Raw genomic sequence first — 21,291 nt, 5'->3', positions numbered from 1 at the left:
TTCTCGAACATTCTGCAGCCGGCTAAGGCCCGTCTAGCATAAAATCATGGTCACAGTCCAATCGCGAATGGCAGTCGACTTTCCAACTACTCCCTCGCCCCCGCCGAGCCCGCCTAACGAGGGCAAAATTCTGCCCCATGGTTTGCTGTTAAACCCAACAGTGAATAAGCATGGTTACTGTGTTATCATAAGAACAAACTGTAGTATACATTATAACTTATATATAAGTTAAGTATAACTATCAATCTTTTTGGTAGAATGTTAGCGTGCATTTACACTACACTGTTTTAGTGTGAAACAGTTCTGCTTCTCATCTACACCACACTAAGTTTTGTAACCCAAGGGCTGAATTTTCCCCCCGCATTGAGGGAGAAGTTGATGGGCGGGCACGTAGGGGCACGCTTCCGATCAGCGCCCCGATTGGAGGCAAGGTGCCATTTTATGTGTGCGGGCCAATTAAGGTCCGCCCAGCGTGACGTCCGCAGGGAAGCACTATGCGCTCCCTGTGCGGGTGGGGGGAGGGGATTCCTAAAATTGAGAGTGCACTCTATAGCGAATGCGCACATAAGTGCAGCCTCAGGGAGATCGGCTGTAAATGTGAAAAAGCTCAAGATAGAAAAATAAAATTTCCCTAACATGTCCCCTCATGGGACATGTTCATAATTTCCAAAAAAACTTTATTAAAATTTTTAGAACCCGACATGAAACCTCATCCTGCCCATGGATGAGGTTTCATGCTTTTTCTAGTTCGCGCAGGGGTTCCTGGCCTGCCCACCAACCTTAAGGTTGGACGGGCAGGTCCACTAATTACTTAAATTACTCTGTCAATGGCCTGAATCGGCCATTGACAGGTCAGCGAGCGTGCAGCTGATTTTGCTGCGCCCCCGCCTTCCTGAAAATTTAAATGGGGCATGGGGACATCCATCATTTTATGTGTTGATGAGCGGGCCCCACCCCTGCTTGCCAACAGTAAAATCCAGCCCCAAGTCTGAAATCCTGAAGAACAAGCTTAACTTTACTCCAGACGAAGGCAGATTCACTCTGGTATGAGCTTGAGCCCTGACTTAAGATTTAGGCTATATTGACATTATATAGCCAACTGAATGCTTTTTCCCTGTGCGGTCACAAAATTCAAGAAATTAAGAGGCAGTGTCCATGAATTGCTATCTATTAAAATTAACAGGTAGGAAATCATGAAACATAGGCTTACAATTTTCCTTATCTTCACTTTGCCATATGGCCCATATTGGATTATCCTTCCAGAGGGATAGAGTTCCTTCACTTCTGTATCCAATTAATTTTTAATAATTGCAAAGTTTACATCTCCACTGCTCTCTTTGGAAGTCAAATCCATGGCCTGTATTTTTCAGATGGCGGGATCTCACTTCTCAGTATCTGAAGAGTCGGCAGGGAACACATCCCCATCGACTCCAAATGTCCCGCAGCCACTTTATGCTTGAACGAGCATTAAGTGGCTGCAGGTGGGATTTCCGATCCTCATGGAGGAGGCAGTCGCACCTTAGAGAGTTGCCAATGATTGGATTAGTGATTGGATGGCAGCTCACCCGTCCCTGCAACAACAGTGCTGCAGTAGACCAAAGAAGAAATGCAGGAAGATGCCTGAGACTAAGTCCGGGCACTGGAACCCCTGGTAAATTCAAGAGCAGGTAGGGAAGGGAAGACCTGGGGGGGGTGCGGTTCACAAAGGGGGTGATTGGGAGATGACAAGGGGGTGGGGGGGGGGAGGTCTGGATGCCACCTGACCTTTGTTGGGGGAGGGGGCACCTGACTTCAGAAGGGGGCTTCTGATGGAGACACCCACACATCACCACTGACCGAGATGTAACTCTGTTGATTTTCGGCCTCCCCCCACGCAACTTCAGTTCCTCTGCCAGCCTAAATATTGAGCCCATAAGTGGCCAATAAATTGCCAATTAAGGACCTCAATTGGGGCAAATGTGGGCTTCCTGTCCAAGGCCTTGCCTGCCCCAGTGTAAAATTACTGTGTGGTTGGGGTGAGTGAAACCTAGAGGGAATCCTGTCCCTTCAATTTCACACTCCTCCCACCCCACCTAAAGACCCGCCGGAGGGGGAATGTAAACTTCTGGTCCATGTTTTATCACTCCTTGAATAAAGAAGAGCTCTTCATAACATTTATCTTCATCTGGTTTCGACCTGTATCACTTTTTCTACTCCTGCAAAATAATTAAGGTAATATTTTCATTTAACTTTTCCATACCCTTAACTATCATTTATTTGGTCAAGATCCTGTTAGGGACCATTAACACTTAAAAAGAAATCTGAATATCTTGTAACCAATGGAACTATGCCGCAAGATTTCACTTTTTGTAACAAAACAAACAACCATCGATCTTAAAGTTATTTACTTCTGTATGACCACGTATAAGTCTGCTACAGTCTTCTGTAGATTTTCCTCAGCTCCAGCTGTTCTCAGAAGTAAAACTTTCATTTGACCTTTCTTGACAATGGAAGCTTAAGTTCTGGTTACTTTTCCAATACTTTCAATTTACTCTATTGGTTATTTTCTTTTGCAATAATACACGGTGAGGCCTACTGCAGATTTCCCCTGTAGCTTCAAACTAGCCAATTTTCCAGTTTCTGCTCCTCACAAGATCCAAACTGAAATTAAGCCTAACCTGCCTTCCATGTGGCCAAAGATGAAATTAGTGTTTTACTCCGCTTACAGTGCAGGTCTGTCTAACTGTCAGTTATTTTTGACTAACTTCTGTCAGTGAGCCGCAAACTACACAAATTCCAAACTGCAACTAAAAACTTCCCCAGCAAACACCTAGCTAAATTAAAACCAGAGACCCTCCCCAAGCTCCACCCATCTTCATGAAGATGTAGCCTGCTCTGGGCTAGCCTCAAACTGACCTTTACTTTAGTTATCTGTCGTTAACAAATTTTTTCATCTGATGAAGTAAATGGATTTTTATGATCTTACAGGGTTTACTAAATGCTTTTAAACTAATTTAGATTTAACTCACAAAACAAAAATATACCTCTAGACTGCACTTCTCTGCAAGCAGTGTAGAAATCACATTTCCAGTTCTCCAACTGCTGTTTTATAGCTCTCTCTCTCTTCTATTCTGACCTTCTCAACCTACAATCTGAAAGTTAGATTCCTAAAACTATGAGTTATATTCTAAAACTAAAAGTTATATTCTAAAACACATGAGCCTCAAACTAAGTATTCACAGCAATCCCTATAACATCGTCTGTTAGATAACTTCCTTCCAGTTGAATTCTGGTGGTGTCATAGCTCTTTTAGCTGGTGGGGTCTATGAGATTTAGAGAAGATGTGTCAGTTTTACACGACTTTTAAATTCCAGCAAAATTCTGCTGTAAATCAGGAATGATGTATGATAGGTTTGCCCCAGATAAGGTGCAGCCATGCAAATTAACCTGCTCGACCAGGATAGCAAAATAAATACCAGAATTTTGACATTTAGGCCCTAAGATGTCAATTTCTGTCTGATTACATCACTATGAAGCATTTTTGAATATTTTACTACACTAAAGGCGCAAAATAAATGTAAATTGTTGTTGTTAAAATCCAATCAACCTTCAGAAAATGCTGGAAATATGAAGCAGCTCTGGCAGTATCTGTCGAGAGAGAAACAGAGTTAACATTTCAGGGCAATGACCTTTATTCAAAACTGAAGGAAGATAGAAATGTAATAGATTTTATGCAAGTGAAAGCGGGTTGGGGGAAGAAGAACAACAGCACGCTTGCAGCTCCAAGGAGCGTATATTGACTGGAGATGAGACTTTCACCCCCTCAGTGAGATACCGGCAAATCTGATTGACCGGCCGTTCTGTAGTCCCAGCAGTGCCAGTGGCGGCAGTGGCCAGGAATGGGCCTATAAGCAATCCCGAGATTTTAAATCCCTGAGTCCAGTGCAGGGTTCTCATGGCTGGAAGGGTGGAGTGGAGAATGGATACGAGCAGCAGGCTATGCGGGGTTAGGATGGAGAGAAGGATGGACACGGGAGGCAGGCTTGGAGGGCGGGGGCTAAGGTGGAAGGTGAAGTGGAGGGTGGACATGGGAGGCAGGCTAAGGGATGTAGGATGGAGAGACGGTTGGATGCGGGAGACAGGCAAAGGCTAAGGGTGGAGCAGAGGCTGGAAAAAGGAGGCAGGCTAAGGGTGGAAGAGAGAGAGGCTGTCCAGGGAAGGAGGATGAACTGTCCAGGGTAGGGAGGTAGACTATTCAGCGAAGGAAGACAGACGGTCCTGGGCAGGGAGGGAGGCAGTGAGGGAATGTGAGGGTGCAGGGATGTGGAATGGAGGGAGGAGTCTTGCTGGTTGGGTCTGGAGACCCTGAGATTGGGTGGCAGGCAGGTATGTTGATAAAGAGATGGTCCGAGGGGGCAGTGTCAGTGCTGTCTACTGTGGGGTCCTGGGGGTTCAACTAGTGTACTGGGCAGCTGAGGGAGTGAGAGGGTGAAGCGGGATGCGGTAGGGTGGCAGGTCCAGGGTCAGGTAGCTGAAGATTTCCTGGGGGTGGTGGGGTCATGGAAACAGATAAAATAGGTGGCTTGAATAATGTTAGGGGTCAGGGTGAGCATGGGAACGGTAATGGGTGTATGTTCAGAGGGGAGAGAACACATGTGGAGGGTGATGGTTATAGGTGCAAGGCTAATGGAAGGAGGTTCAAAGGTGACAGAGAGGTGAGGAATGGTTATATTGGCAGGTCAAGGGTGATGGGGGGATGTTGGTGGATAACAGGGGGAGAGGAGAAGGTGGTGGAAACAGTCTTGGATGCGGCGTGCACCATTTTGTTACTCTCAACAATGCAATGCTGTCGCTCTGAAACCACAATCCCTTGAAGTTGGAGGAGAGGTTTGTTGGGTGGCTGGGGTTCAAGGTGACCACAATTGGCCAACCAAAGGGACATCCTAACAACCATAAGGCAACTGGATGAAAACCATGCTCAGTTGTGTTCTTCTCTCAATAGTGAAGCCCTCACAGCAATAGGCTTTCTCCCTGACATATGGGTTTTGCAACATCAAGATCCCAATAAAGTCTGGAGCTTCCATTCATCTTCTGCTGTCAGAAGTAGGGATGAATGGAAGGAGAGAAGTGGATGCCTCCAAGGGGCATGGCTGGCGGATGGCAGCAAACTCCCATTTCCAAACTTCCATCCTCCTGGGTGATTGGTCATGGCTGATGAGGGTGCATGTGGTAAGCCTTTCTATGCTCCAAGGCAATTGTCTCTCCTCAGAGTCTCTACGGTAATGGAGGCAAGCTGAATAGCGTCTGAGGGAGGGCAGGTCAGCTCAGATGGACAACTAAAAGAGAACCCCAAAAAGCAGCATTGAAAATGCTTAGGGCATTGAGATGAGCGAGATGGAGGAAGGATCTGTCTGTGTGGGAGAGTACTTGCACAAGGCTCCAAAAGGCCCTGCTACTCACACACCTCCCTCCCGAATCACTCATGGGCTGGCTGCACACAGCTAAACTGCTAGTGGGTGGGGGAGGACTCACAGAGCCTGTAAATAAAGCTGAAAGATACCATTACACATTATTCAGTGAAAGAATATATTTCTAAATTATAAAGTGACAGAATGTGTTTACTTGTGTGGCCACTTGTGATCAAAAATTCTTAACTTTTCTAGGCCTAACACTTCTTGGTAGCCATGTGAGAGGGAAATGGGGCACTTCGATGTCCCTCCAGATGCTACTTCCCCTCAAGGAGTCCGGTCGGGGCCCCAAAGCAAGGAGGAGCGGCAGCTCGTCATCCCTGGTCATACACTCAGGAATCTCAGAGGCTGTCCCCTCCCTCTGAGTCCCCTTTTGCCCGTGACTCCCATTAATCTCGCCCTCTGTCACTGCAGAGGGAGAGCTGGCCCACAGGAGGACAGCCCAAAGCAAGCCGGGGCTCTCAAAGCCTCGGCTCACCCGAGGATGCATGTTGAAGTCATCAGAGGCACAGGCTGTCTCCATCCCAGCTGTGGATGTCAGGGCAGCACCTAGAAGTGTTTCCAACAGCTTTGGATGATGTTCCCCTGCCTTCTGCTGACCCTTTATGATGAATTGGAAGGCCGAATCCAGGAGCATGCCATCATGCTGATTGGTGAGGACATGGAGCACGCCTTTGGTGACGGTGAGGTCGGTGGCGAAAATCCATATGAGGATCCTGTGCCACATCATCTCTCTTTCAATGCAAATGTGGGTGCTCTCTCTCCTGCTTTTGACTTTGCTGCCATGCATTAAGCATCTCTACTTTGGTTCACAGGGAGCTCTTCCAAGCGACTGACACTGTCAGCCAGGCAGTCCCTCAGCTCCATCCACATCCTCATCTCCAGCCAAAAAGACACCTCCTCCACTGAAGAACTAGAAATAAGCAACCTGGAAGATCCATTGCTGGACCCACAGGCTGTGTCTCCACCCCTTCTGTGGGTGTCAGGGCAGCACCTAGAAGTATTTCCAACAGCACTGCATGATGTTCCCCCACCTTCTGCTGTCTCTTCCTGATGAGTTGGAAGGCCGAATCCAGAGGCTCGTAATCTGACTCGAAACTCACAGCTGCCTCTTCCTCAGCAGTCCTCCAAGTGCCGGGGAGCTCGGCTGACCTGCCTCCTCCTGCTGAGGACACGTGTCTGTGCAGTGACCATCAGAGTGTGAACCTGAGCTTGCTCTAGATCTAGGTCCCACTGAGGTGTGTGTCTGTGCTGGTCGGGGATTTGGGTAAACGCTGTGACAGATCTTCCAGGCTGCTTATTTCCAGTTTTTCAGTGGAGAAGGTCCTTTTGGCTGGAGGTGAGGACGTCAATGGAGCTGAGCGATTGCCTGGCTGAAAGTGTTGGTCGCTTGGCAGAGCAAACTGGCTTAATCTCAGGGGAGGTGGTGGCATAGTGGTACCGTCACTGGACTGGTAATCCAGAGACCCAGGGTAATGATCTGCGGACCTGGGTTTGAATTCCACCAGGGCATATGGTGGAATTTGAATTCAAGAAAATATTTGGAATTAAAAGCCGGGTGATGACTGCGAAACTATTGCCAATTGTCGTAAAAACCCATCTGGTTCACTAATGTCCTTCAGGGAAGGAAATCTGGCCTACATGTGACTCCAGACCCACAGCAATGTTGACTCTTGAATAAAAGAATAAATAAAAAAAAATCTCAGACTGCTGCCATGGAGAAAGATGGATTTGGTAGCTAAGGAATAGAAATTGAAATGGGGTCTGAAAACAATGGCTTCAGTTTTCCCAATATTTAATTGAAAGAAATTTCTGATCATCCAGTACTGGATGTTGTAGTATAACGATCAAGGCAAGGGTTAATGCTGGAATGGGAAACAGTACTGCCCTCAGCATGATGTAAAGAGACACATGACCTGAGACTAGAGGAAGTGTGGACTGGATAGAGACCTGTGTAGAAGCAAGCATGGAGTTATACCCTGTATATGTGTACATAGTTATGTGTTACCAATAAACACCTAATGTTCAGCCATACAAGACTCAGAACCTCTTTGTGAGACCTACTGAGTGGACATGCAACATACAACATGGTGGTAGCTAATGAAAAACCAAGAACCTCAGAGAAACTGGAGCAGAAATTCAAAAGCTGGAAAATTAAAGGAGCAGCATTCTGACCTGACTGAACCTAAAGTGAAGACACAGAGGGAGATCACTAGCAAGATGTTCCATTGCAGAATTAGTAGCAGAAAGGCAGAAGAAAAATCTCCACAGTGCAGCCGAGGATTCCACAAGATCTTATGGAGGTCCATTATGAATGCCCACAGAGTGCAGAGTCAAAGGACCTAGCAGGGGTGAGCAAAAAATTTAGTTAGAAGCCAGGAATAGCTTAAAAAGCTTCAATGCTGTTAAAAAGTCAGGGCAGCCTGTTTCCAAAAGCACCACTTAATGTTCAACCATACAAGAATCAGAGCCCTTTTTTGAGACCTACTGAACAGACACTAAACATACAACACATGTCAGTTAAGCAGTCTGATAATTAAGCAATGGTGGAGGAATTGAGGTGATGAGGTGAAGTCGGGTGTCATTAGTGTACATGTGAAAACTGACACTATGCTTTCGGGTGATTTTACCAAAAGGCAGCATGGAAATGAGAATTAGGAAGAGGCCAAGAATAGATCCTTTAGGAACACCAGAGGTAACGGTGTGGGAGCAGGAAGAGAAGCCATTGCAAGTGGTACTTTTGCTACGATTAGATATATAACAATGGAACTAGGTGAGAGCATCCTTACCTAGCTGAATAACAATGTAGAGACACTGGAGGAGGATGGTGTGGTCAACCATCTAAAGGGCTGCAGAGAGGTCTAGAAAGACAAGGAGAAAAAGTTTACCTTTGTCATAGTCACATTGGATGGCATTTGTGACTTTGATCAAAGTTGTTTCAGTACAACGTTAGGGGCAGAAACCTGATTGGAGGGATGGAACCATAGTTTTCAAGGTTGGTGTATTCAACAGTTTTTTTTGAGGAGATGGGTTATGGTGGAGAATGCCATTACAAAAAAATAACAGGCTAATTGAACGCATCATCGCTCAGAAATGTGCGAATTGCTATTTATATATTTTACGATTCTACTGAAGCCTTTGAAATCTTCTAAACAATAGCTATCATAAAATTAATTGCTTTGTACTTTATTTTTACCAGGCACAGATTGGGAAAAGACCTTACGACAGATAGGATTTGAAAGGTGAGTGTTTCTTATTGTTTTATCATATATAGGCTAATTTTATAACAAATATAATTGATATACTACTGATTTATTGCGGTTTAGCTTGAAGTAATGGAATAGCTTATTTTGATATACTATAATTTGTATTGGATCATGAATTCCCTGGTAATCATCTGCAGGGCGCACTCAATGTGCAATATAGTCAAGAGCTTTTCTGTGTAGCTTTAAACATCACAAACAAAAAATATACACTGAGGTGTTATTTGATGAGCAATAAATAAATATGGTGCATTTTAGAGTTAGTCGCAATTCATAGTTAGCCTATAGTGAAAAAGCAGCCTTTTGGACTGACTGCTGACTTGGAGGTTAATTTTTGCTGACAAATTGCAGACTGAACTTGTGGCTGTTGTCTCTGTACATAGCAGATTTTAAGCATTGTTCATGTTAGCCCATGATCCCTTTTCCAATTTCCTCACTCGAACTCAATCCAATGGTGTGTAATTTCAGTATCCTACCTGAACTAAACTGAGCTGTGTTAAAAAGCTCATAATTCAGTCCACCAACAAGACTGCTGATTACCATCTTTATAAAATATGTCCCATCCCTGCTGCTGAAATTCTCATTCATGCTTTTGTCACCTCCAAATTCCACTTCGCCACACCCTTCTTGCAGGTCTTCCAAACTCCAGCAATGGTGCCCAGAACTGAACAAAATATTCTAGTGGAGGCCATACCAGTGATTTATCACTTTCTTGTGTTTGTACTCCATGCCTCTATTTATAATGCCCAGGATCTCATATGCCTTATTAACCACTTCCTTAACCTGCCCTGCCATCTTCAATTTTTGTACAAGAACTCCCAAGGTTCCTCTGCTCCTGCAGCTCTTTGGAGTTGTATCTTTTATTTCATATTGTCTCTCCTCATTCTTCCTACCGAAATGTATCACTTTGCACTTCTCTGCATTAAATTTCATCTGCTGCGCGTCCACCTATTGCACTAGCCTAAACAAAAACAGAATTACCTGGAAAAACTCAGCAGGTCTGGCAGCATATGCTGCCATCTTCAATTTTTGTACAAGAACTCCCAAGGTTCCTCTGCTCCTGCAGCTCTTTGGAGTTGTATCTTTTATTTCATATTGTCTCTCCTCATTCTTCCTACCGAAATGCCTGTTTATTCTGTTTTTGTTTTGGATTTCCAGCATCCGCAATTTTTTTGTTTTTATTGCACCAGCCTGCCTATGTCCTCTTGAGGTTTATCACTATCCTCCCACAGTTCACAATATTTCCAAATTTTGAAACTGTGTCCTGCACACCCATTCATATAGATCAAGGAAAGCAACGGTCTTAATATCAACCCCTGGGAAACCTATTGGGCAGAATTTTGCCCTTGATGGGCATGCGGGTCCCACCGGCTCGGCGGCGGGCGGACAGTCAACCCCCGCCACCGAAACAGGGCCTGCCGCCATTTTGAGTGCAGCTGCCCGACAGGAAGCGCTATGCGTTCCTGTGCGGGGTGGGGGATGGAATCCCCAGCTGTCAAAGTGCGCTCTTTTGCTCATGCATGCGAAAGAGCGTACTGCTTCCTGAGACTAAGCGCTGTCTCAGGGAGATTAGTGACAGCCTAAAAAACTTGAAAATAAAAATATTATTAACATGTCCTCCTCATCTGACAATGTCACACGAGATGGGACATGTTAATAAATATAACATTACATTTATTAAAGTTTTTAAAAAGGAACATGAAACCTCATCCCGCCAGTGGATGAGGTCTCATTTATTGTCAGAAGCCCGCTGGGGCTCCTGGCCTGCCCGCCAGCCTTAAGGTTGGACAGACGGGGCCCTTAATTACTTTAATTACCCTGTCAATGGCCTCAATTCAGCTGTCCGCCCGCCTTCCTGAAAATTTAAAGGGACTGGGATGACGTCGGGGGTTCCTCCCGACGTCATCCCGCATCATTTTCCTGTTGGTGAGCGGGCCCTGCCCCCAAATCGCCAACAGGAAAATTCTGGCCACTATATACCCTTCTTCAGTCCAAGAAACAACTGTTCAACCGTAACAAAAACAAAACAGAATTACCTGGAAAAACTCAGCAGGTCTGGCAGTATCGGCGGAGAAGAAAAGAGTTGACGTTTCGAGTCCTTATGACCCTTCGACAGAACTTGAGTTCGAGTCCAAGAAAGAGTTGAAATATAAGCTGGTTTAAGGTGTGTGTGTGGGGGGCGGAGAGATAGAGAGAGAGAGAGGTGGAGGGGGGTGCTGTGGTTGTAGGGACAAACAAGCAGTGATAGAAGCAGATCATCAAAAGATGTCAACAACAATAGTACAAAAGAACACATAGGTGTTAAAGTTAAAGTTGGTGATATTATCTAAACGAATGTGCTAATTAAGTAGGGCACTCAAGGTATAGCTCTAGTGGGGGTGTTTTTTTAAAAAAAATAATGGAAATAGGTGGGAAAAGGAAAATCTTCATAATTTATTGGAAAAAAAAAGGAAGGGGGAAACAGAAAGGGGGTGGGGATGGGGGAGGGAGCTCACGACCTAAAGTTGTTGAATTCAATATTCAGTCCAGAAGGCTGTAAAGTGCCTAGTCGGAAGATGAGGTGTTGTTCCTGTCGCCCAGTTTACGTTTGGTCTCTCCAATGTAGAGGAGACCACATTGGGAGCAACGAATGCAGTAGACTAAGTTGGGGGAAATGCAAGTGAAATGATGCTTCACTTGAAAGGAGTGTTTGGGTCCTTGGACGGTGAGGAGAGAGGAAGTGAAGGGGCAGGTGTTGCATCTTTTGTGTGGGCATGGGGTGGTGCCATAGGAGGGGTTTGAGGAGTAGGGGGTGATGGAGGAGTGGACCGGGGTGTCCCGTACTCTGTTCCCTATCACTGAGCCAACTTCAGATCCATGCTGTCACTGTCCCTTTTATTCCATGGGCTTTAACTTTCTGACAAGCCTGTTATGTGGTATTTTGTCAAATGCCTTTTGGAAGTCCATGCACACCACATCAGCTGCATTTCTCTTATCAACCATCTCCGTTACCTCATCAAAAAATTCAACCAAATCATTTAAACACAATTTTCCTTGAACAACTTTGCAAGCTTTCCTTAATTAATTCAAATTTGTCCAAGTGACTGTTAATTTTTCCCACGTTATCATTTCTAAAAGCATTCCCACCTCTGAGGTTTAACTGACTGGCCACTAGTCAATAGGCTTATCATTACAATCTCTTTTGAGTAAGCGTGTAATGTGTAAAATTCTCCTGTCCTCTTGGACCACCACTGTAGCTAAGGGAAATTAGAAAATTATGGCCAGTATCTTCATGATTTCCACCCTAACTTATCTCAGAACCCTTGGATGCATCTAATCTGATCCTGATAGACTGATCAACTTTAAGCACTATCAGCCTTTCCAATACCTTTTCTTTAGCAGTTTTAGCCTATACAGTATCTCAATTACTGCCCCTTTCACTGTGACTTAGGCAGCATCTTCTTCCTTGGTATAGACAGGTGCAGAACTCATTTAGTTACTCAGTCATGTCCTTTATTTACAAGTATAAATCCCATTTTTGATCCCTAATTGTCCCCACTCGACCTTTTAGTACCCTTTTACTATTTATAGATATAGAAGACCTTTGGATTCTTTTTTATGTTAATTGCCAGTTTCTTCCTCTCGCTTTGCCTCTCTTTTTTTTCCATTTTCCGTCTGAACTTACTGTATTCAGCCTGGTTCTCACTTATATTATCAATTTGACATCTGTTATATGCATCATTTATCTACTTCATCTTATTCTCTTTTGTTCTCCTACTTTTTCCCCTCATGGGAATGTGCCTCAATTGACTTTGAAACATCAGCTCTTTATTGTTCAATTTACAGCCTGAAACAGGGTCATTTGACTCAACAGGTCCATGCTGGTGTTAATGCACCACACAAGTTTCCTCTCACCTTTCTTCATCCAAGCCCCCCCAACACATTCTTTCTTTTCTCCCTCTCGTGCTTATCTAGCTTCCTGTTATATGCAATTTCCACAACCTAACTTTATTCCTAAATTCATCTTGTTCTGGTTACTTTTCCAATACTTCCAAGCTAATTGGCTAGTTATTTTCTTTTACAATAGGACACTATGAGGCCTACTGTAGATTCTCCCACTAGCTTGAAACTAGGCAATCTTCCAGCTTCTGTTCCACACAAGATCCAAACTGAGATAAAACCTTACCCACCTTCCAAGTGGTCAATGATGAAGTTAGTGTTTACTCTGCTGACAGTGCAAGTTTGTCTAACTGTCATTTATTTTTGGCTAACTTCTCTCAGTGAGCTGCATACTGAGCTGTGGGTGAGGCGGTGGTGTAGTGTATTGTCACTGGACTAGTAATCCAGAGACCCAGAGGAATGCTCTGGGGATCAAGGTTTGAATCCCACCATGGCAGATGTGAAATTTGAATTCATTAAAAGTCTAATGATGACCATGAAACATTTGTCGATTATGATAAGAAGCCACCTGGTTCACTTTAGGGGAGGAAATCTACTGACCTTATTCTGTCTGGCTTACATATGATTCCTGATCCACAGCAAAGTAGTTGACCCTTAAATGCCCTCTAAAATGGTCAAGCAAGCCACTCAGTTGTATCAAACTGCAACAAAGTCTAAAAAAAGGAGTGGAACCGGATAGATCATCCAGCATCAACCTATGCTGCAGAGAGAGGAAGCTCTGTGTGAAGGGAAGAGGTAAGCCCTACCTACTTGGGTTTTAGGGACCACTTCTCTTATGTCCACCTTAACCAAGAGCAATGCCTGAGTTTCACAGTTTCAACAAAGAGTTGGTCTTGGAACTGTTCCACCTTCTTCATTCAGCGGGACCTGCAGCCTCACATCAGAATGAGGATGGCACTGCAAGTGGGCATCAAGGTCACTATTGCTTTGAACTTTATGTGACTGGATAATTCCAGATCAGAGCAGACAACAGAGCAAACATTTCCCAATGTGTTGTCCATTGGTGCACCTGGGAGGTGACAGAGGCCCTGTATATGAGGAGAGGCAGTGTCATCACTTTCTCTCTAAGAAGAGAGAAGGAGGATAAGTGGGCACTTGGATTTATCAGAATAGCGTGATTGCCAATGATGCATGGAGCAATCAACTGCTGTGGGCCCCTCATGTCAATGGGGGAGTTACAGGAACAGCAAGGACTGCTACTACCTTAAAGTGTAGATGTTGTGCAACCATTCACAAACAATTATTATGGTGATTGATCCTGGCAACAGCTAAAATGCCTTCACCTTGAGGCAGCCTGCCATTCCTACCATCTTTGGGTCACCAAGAAGAAGCAGAGGGTGGCTGCCTGGAGACAAAGGATACCTCTTCTAGACATGGCTGAGAACACTCCTCCACCACCCAATCATGTAAAGGCACAGATGTACAGTGAAAGCTAAGTTGGCAACAGACACATTGGCATGTTTTAGCAATGGTTCTGATGCATGGACTGCGTGGAGTGAGTCCTACATCACTCTCTGAAGCATGTATCAAAGTTTGTAGTTGTCTGCTGTGTCCTCCTCAACACTGCTATCATGAAGGCGCAGCTATTGGCACTAGACATCCAGAACCACTTTCGGAAGAGAACGAGGGGGAGGAGGAGGAGAAAAAGGAGGAGACTGGAGGAAAACATCTGCGACCCCTTCGCTCTGAACAGGCTATATTGCATCACCCTTTCAGACTCCTCTTCCTTTAAGAGATCACCACTGTGTCTCCACTATTCCAATCTTCTCTTATCTGGGACACACCATCACAATGTTCCCTTGGCCAAGATCCTGCAATAAAAGACACCAACAAAAACCATTCCATAATATTTTTATCCAAAAACACATCCAATTAAACAAACATTAATGAACTATTCGTTCTTGTGCATTCCCTTAGTGCCTGTGTTAGGGGAAAGCAGGGGTTTCACAGTCAAACCATCAGCAGCTTACACACCATTCCAGATGGCAGGATGAGAGTGAGGTGGAAGCTGGGAGCTGAGAAGGAGCATAAGACAGGAACATACTGTTATCTGAAATGTTTTCGTTGTATCGGGCTTTGTTGCAACTGGTCCCATGATGTGGTCACTATTTACTTCAGAAGGCTCAGGAGCTGCCGGGATTCCTGACCTCCACTGCTTTGCAATTGTGCACTACCTTGTTCTGCAGAGAGAGAGAGAGGAAAGAATGTCGTTGATTGTGTTGTGTTGTGTTTGCTTAATGTGGTTGCCATAGCTGAATTGCTGGATGCATGTGGAGGCTGCGAAAAGTGTGTGTGAGACTTACATCATTGGAGGGTGTGTGAGGGTGAGGTGGAGCATCTGAATGTTAGGCCTGAGTTCTGACTGCTGGGGACCACTGCTGGGTAAATGATGGGCATATGGTGCAAAGAGCAGTAGTGTAGTGGTTAAGAAATGTCTTTGAAGATGCATTCATTGATTTTGACAACCCACCTGAGGTTATTTAGCATCTTGTGGCACTGCTGCCATGTTGTAGAGATCAGACTCCATGAATTTTCTTCCTTTACCACCATCTCCCATTCTTTTCAGAGAGTACTCGTTGGGGGCCACCTACCCCTCCCTCCCCCCCACTGGAACCATGGCCTTTCTTCTCCTGCTGACCTCTGTTGAAAATGCCTCCACTGCCATGTACATGAATCTGGGAGACATCTTTCTTCCCTTTTGCTCATTTTTTTTTTGTTTTGACTTGCAGCCAATTCCATCAGCAGTAAATTCCTCATAATTAGTGCAGTTCCTCTCTAAGAGGGGCAGATTTTCTTTAAGAGCTCCAGTCTATCTGGAGCACATGCTTGTTATGCACATTGCTAGGCCTCCGATTTTTGATCATTCAGCCAGCCAGCAGCATGGATGACTCTCAGCTGAACATTACAATCAGGCAACTGAGGAGGTAGCACAAAATTTGTGTGTGGTCTGCTTCAGTGGGATTGGAGGTGGGCAGATCGCAAAAACTGGAGCAGATGAATTTTTAGCTCTACAATTCCAGTTTATCCTTGTAGCCAGCTAGGTGTAACGCATACAAAAGCAAAATACTTTGGATGCTGAGAATCGGAATTAAAAACAGAAAATGCTGGAAATACTCAGCAGGTCAGTCAGGATCTGTGAAGAAAGAGGTTGATGACCTTTCATCAAGACTGTAAACTGGGTATAATGCATAATTAGCAACTAGCACTGGAACAAGAATAAGGTAAGTAATTTGAGTTATGTGAAAAGATAGCTAATTGAAATAAGCTGTAGCTGGTTATTAAGGGGTAGAATTGGTTTCTCTCAATCGTATGCTGTAACTGCAGTGGAAAATTTGCAGAAACCCCCAAATTACAGCATAAGTAGTATTTAAGCTGACTGTCCTTGGTTTACACAGATCTACTGAAAGTTTTGGCAAATGATTCAGAAAATCTCTGTGGAAATTCTATTCCTAAAGTATTTAAAATTAAATCCACATACTTAAGGCAAAAGTTTACAAATGACAAAGCTCGAAAATAGTAATAGGAAATAAATTGCTCATAAAACGCGTTGAATATAACCATAAATTCTAAACATGTTTCATATCGCAAGTTTGAAATGTGTCAGTCAGTTATGGCATGCAAAGTGTATTGATCATTGAAACATCAAAAGACCTCATGATACATGTTATACTTACTGAATAAATTAGGGATCAACAAAAAAAGCTGGCCTTGCCAGGTGACGTTCACATCCCGTGGAAGAATAAAAAAAACCCCTTCAAACTTAAGAGTGGCATATTATAGAATCATAGATAATACAATATACAAGGAGGCAATAGGATTGACTGGGAGAACATCAATCAATATAATAGGTTTGCATTGGATGTGGTGTTAAAGTCTTTAAAATCAGAATCCTGAACCAAATTTACCTCTAACCTGCCCGCTTCTGGCTTTAACTGAGGTGGGGAAGGTGGATGGGTGAATGACCAACTTGCTCGAAGGAGGTGGCTTGGCACTTTTAATATTATAATAGTTATTATAGTTCTCAACATTGACTCTGGGCTCCATGAAATCTCAGGTTGAACACGGTCAAGGAAACCTACAGCCTCCCACAGCTGATGAATCATTACTCCTCCATGTTGAACACCACTTTGAGGAATTACTGAGGGTGGCTTGGGCACAAAATGTACTGTTATGGACAGGAGAGAGAGAAACTGAACTTCTTTATCCTATCCCCGTCTGCCCGTAGGCCAGAGGTGTTTTTGAATTATATTTTAAAGTGGGTTGTGGCATGTTGCCCCAAACCCTCAGTTTGTGTAATCCAATTTACTAATAACTCACAGCAAGCTCACGTTATGATTAACTCGGAAGGTTAGTTTATTCACATTCAAACCACGGAGGGGGGTAGTGGTTGCAACCATACACACATGTACACAGACAGGAAGAGGGGGTAGAAAAAATGGGCAACAACACAATTAAAAAACCACAGTTATGAATATTAGTTCATGTAATTTCCAGAGTCCGAGAAGTCAAAGTCAAGAGGGTGTTTCCTTCATGGCGGAATTCAGTCCAGATGGGTTGCTGGTTGGAGACAGCAATATGAAAATCCTTGAAACGAATGACACTGCAGCATGATGGGCTTTCTCTGCTTAGACTGCTTGGCAGGTGATGATCAGAGACTTTTAAAATCAAATAGGCTTCAAGGATTTGAGAGATGGTGGCCAGCTACTTGCTTAGCCGAGATCTGCTGGAATTCTCTCTGGTTGGTTTTAAAGCAGTAGGCTGAGCTGTGAGGCTAGAAATGTATTATTAAAACAATCCAAAAGGCTAGAAGCATGAGGTCATTACATTGCCCATTAATGAGCTAATTGCAGCCTCACAAGCAGTTCCTATGGCTCCTGGCTAAAATCTATTGTTTCCCTTAGGGGCAAAATGGTGGTTGTTAATACTTCTAAAGGTATAACAAGTTTTTATGTCTCTGTCTTTGTTATTACCCCAGCTGGGGGAGTCAGTTCGTCTATTAGTCATCTAGTTTTGTTATTACAATGTGATCTTACAATGGGGTGTGAGATTCCACAAGGATGAGGGTGGGACTCTTTTGTTCTTGTAGTTTCTGTTGGATCCTTGCAGAACAGGTGACCAATCTGGTGAGCCATGTGACCTATAGCAGCCATTTTGTGGTTCAGCAGATGTCCATTTTAAAAATAGCAAAAAAGAATAAAGTTTTGATACATACAGTTTTGAATTTCCACTCTGGGTGGGGGACTTCAATGTCTATCACCAAAGTGGCTCAGTAGCAGCACTATTGACTGAGCTGGCCAAGTCCTAAAGGACATAGCTGTTAGACTGGGTCTGCGGCAGGTGATGTGTGAACCAACAAGAGGGAAAAGCCTAGTTAACCTCACCCTCACTAATCTACCTGTCACGATGTATCTGTCCATGACATTATTGGCAGCAGTGGCCACCGCACAGTCATTGTGGAGACAAAATCCCACCTTCACATTGAGGATATCCTCCATTGTGTGGCACTACCACCATGCTAAGTGGGATAGATTATGAACAGATCTGGCAACTCAAAACTGGGCATTTCTGAGGTGCTTTGTGCCATAAGCAGCAGCAGAATTGTATACAACTGCTGTAATATGCCTTTAAGGGATAGGAACATGTGATCACTCAAAAGGACGTGTGTCATACGAACATATGAACAGGAGTAGGTTACTCAGCCCCTCAAGCCTGCTCCGCCATTCAGTAAGATTTTGGGTGGTCTGATTGCAACCTCAACTCCACATTCCTGCCTACCTTGACTAACCTTTCACTCCTTTACTTATCAAGAATCTATCTACCTCTGCCTTAAAAATATTCCAAGTCTGTGCTTCCATCATCTTTAGAAGAAGAGAGTTCCAAAGACTCACAACCCTCTGAGAGAAATAATTGCACCTCATCCCTGTCTTAAATAAGTGGCTCCTTATTTTTAAACAGTGACCACTAGTTCTAGATTCCCCCACAACAGGAAACATCCTTTCCACATTCATCCCTGCCAACTCCAGCAGCCCCAATGCCATTTTATGCTCTCACAAGCATTGATTGGCATAAGGATATCCCTAAAGGCACAGCACTGCAGTGGCTGGAAGAGGTACTGCAGCGAGCTGCCTGAAACTGTCCTGGGGCTAAGTCCCAGTGGGGAGGGAGGGCCGGAGGTCCTGAGGGGAGGATGCCTCCAGTCAGAAGGGACCTTCTGATGTAGGTTCAATTAAGGCATTCAGGAGGGCATCAGATGATTATTTAAATAGAAGCAATGTGCTGGGTTATGGGGAAAAGGCAATGGGAGAATGGCACTGAGTCATAATGCTCCTTCAGAGAGACGGTGCAGACATGATGGGCCGAATAGCCTCCTTCTGCACCATAACAATTCTGAGATTTTGTTACCCAGAGGACAGATAAGTGGCAAGGGTCCCAGGTCGGGGAGGGTAGGCAACATCTTGTGGAGGGTGCTGGGGGCGGGGATTCACAAGACGGGGTGATCGGTGTCTTGGGGGATAGGCTAGGGGGGGGTGGGTATGTGGTGCAGGAGGGCCAGAAGTCAGCAGGCCCTAAGGTAAAGGCACCTCCAGTCAGGGGGCCAGTCAAGGGGCCTTCTGATGGTGGCACCTCCCAGCTCCACCACCTCCCCCCCCCCCAACCCCTTTTGCCCACCACCACCCTTCCCCGCCTGGGATAGAAACTCAGTTTATTTCCAGCCTTTCCCCACTCAGCTGTCACCTGTCTGCCAGCCTAAAAATTGAGGCTGGGCAGGAAAAGACCCAGGTCAGGGTGGGCAGGAACCCGGAGGGAATGGCCGTGCAATTTCATGCTCCCTCTGCCTCAGAACCCGCTGGGAGGGGTGAATTGGCTGAGATTGGCATCTGTGATGTCTGGGACCTCTGATGGAAGCCGAGATGGATCATGCACTAGGCATTTTTGGCTGAAGCTTGTTGCAAATGCTTCAACTTTATCTTTGGCAAGGATGGAATACTCTTCACTTGCCTGGATGAGTGTAGCTCCAATAATACTCAAGGAGCTTGACAACATCTTGGACAAAGCATCCCGCTTGATCGGCACCACATTTACCATTTTCAACATCCAGTCCCTCCACCACCAACACACAGTGGCAGCATTGTGTAGCACCCACAAGATGCATGGCAGCAACTCACCATGGCCCTTTCAACAGCACCTTCTAAACCTGCAACCTCTACCAACTAGAATGACAATGGCAGCAGATGCATGGAAACACTGACTCCTGCAACTTGCTGACCATTCCACACACCATCCTGACATAGAAATATATCGCCATTCCTTCACTGTCGCTGAGTCAAAATTCTGGAACACCCTCCCTAACAGCACTGTGGTTGTGCCTACACCACATGGACTGCAACAATTCAAGACGTTGTCTCACTACCACCTTCTCAAGGGAAATTAGGGATGGGCAATAAAAATGCTGGCCTAGCCAGCGACGTCCACATCCTGTGAATGAATAAAAAAAGTTATAATGAGGCTGCGAGTCTTATTGTTATCTAGCTTTTAAACCTTAAGTGGGTCATCTGGGTTTCTGGGCCCTCACGTCTCACCAGTCTCCCCTCTAATCCTCTGATCTTGCCCTCAGGCAACCAATAACACCTCCAGGCCTCCAACTACCCCCTCTCCCAGGGCTCCCAGTCCACCATTCCTCCTCCCAATTAAGCCTCTGACCTTACACTCAGGTCTCCAATTCCAACTCAAGGATTCCAATCCACCTCCTCAGGCCTCTGATCCCACCCTCATTCCAAAGCTTCTGACCTCCTCCCTTGCAGGCCTTCGGCCTACCCTCAGGGCTTCAGTTTGTCCCATTAGGTCTTCAATAACCCTCAATCCGCCGAAGCACCAGACCCACTCCACCCCCATCCCTGGGACCTGGAACTACCCTGGAATGCCCTCTTTTATTGTGCCACCCACCCACTTTCCCCCTCCTCTTCTACATCCACTTCCCCCTCATTGATTTCGGGTTCCCACACCCTTCCAACCACCCCAACCCCACCCCGCCCCCGGTTGGGTCAGCAAATCGAAATTCCAGACAGCTCTCCCTGTGCCAGTTTAAACTCTTTATTGGAGCTATCTATTTTCATTCTATTCCCCTTGTTTGTACCCCAGTCATTCAATATTTTTCATCTTCAAGCATCCATCTAATCCCTTTTAAATGTTGTGGTTGGCGTAGCTTTAATAGGTAATTGTGGTAATGGATCTAAGGCCTCCTGTTGGAAAGAATTATACTTGAGCTGCCTTTATGCTTTTAGCATTATTCTAAATTCATTACCTTTTATTAACAATTTGCTGATCAATGAAAATAATTGTAAATTCAATGAGTTCATTATTAAACAGTAAATGGCATTTTAATCCTAGGGTTGATATAGAAAAAGATGATAAGAGTAAGATTGAATAATGCAAGACCTTTAAAAATTGGTTCCAACAGACCTTTACATTTGGAAAATTCAAAAACATATGTTGAAAAGCAATTTCATGTCTGATAAATATGTATTTTTTACTCTAGTAAAATTAAGGAACAATTTTACAAGACAATGGTCCAGGAGTATTTATTTGCTAAGTGGGCATGCAGGTCATAGAGTTGGCTGCGTAATATTATTGTACCATGCACA

The 21,291-nt window shown here is 44.7% G+C and overlaps 1 protein-coding gene across 1 annotated transcript in view; it reads left to right on the top strand.

The window, feature by feature from the left end:
- The window catches only part of LOC121279061 (piezo-type mechanosensitive ion channel component 2-like), a 1,076,252-nt gene that overhangs the window by 471,658 nt on the left and 583,303 nt on the right, over positions 1 to 21,291 (top strand). The window contains exon 4 of the mRNA XM_041189919.1: positions 8,647 to 8,689. Coding sequence (XP_041045853.1) covers positions 8,647 to 8,689 — 43 coding nt within the window. The remainder of the gene's footprint in view (positions 1 to 8,646; positions 8,690 to 21,291) is intronic.

This window comes from Carcharodon carcharias, chromosome 6 (assembly GCF_017639515.1).
Source record: "Carcharodon carcharias isolate sCarCar2 chromosome 6, sCarCar2.pri, whole genome shotgun sequence".
Classification (NCBI taxonomy): domain Eukaryota; kingdom Metazoa; phylum Chordata; class Chondrichthyes; order Lamniformes; family Lamnidae; genus Carcharodon; species Carcharodon carcharias.
The sequence above is the reverse complement of the archived record's forward strand: the minus strand, read 5'-3'. Positions and strand labels throughout refer to the sequence as shown.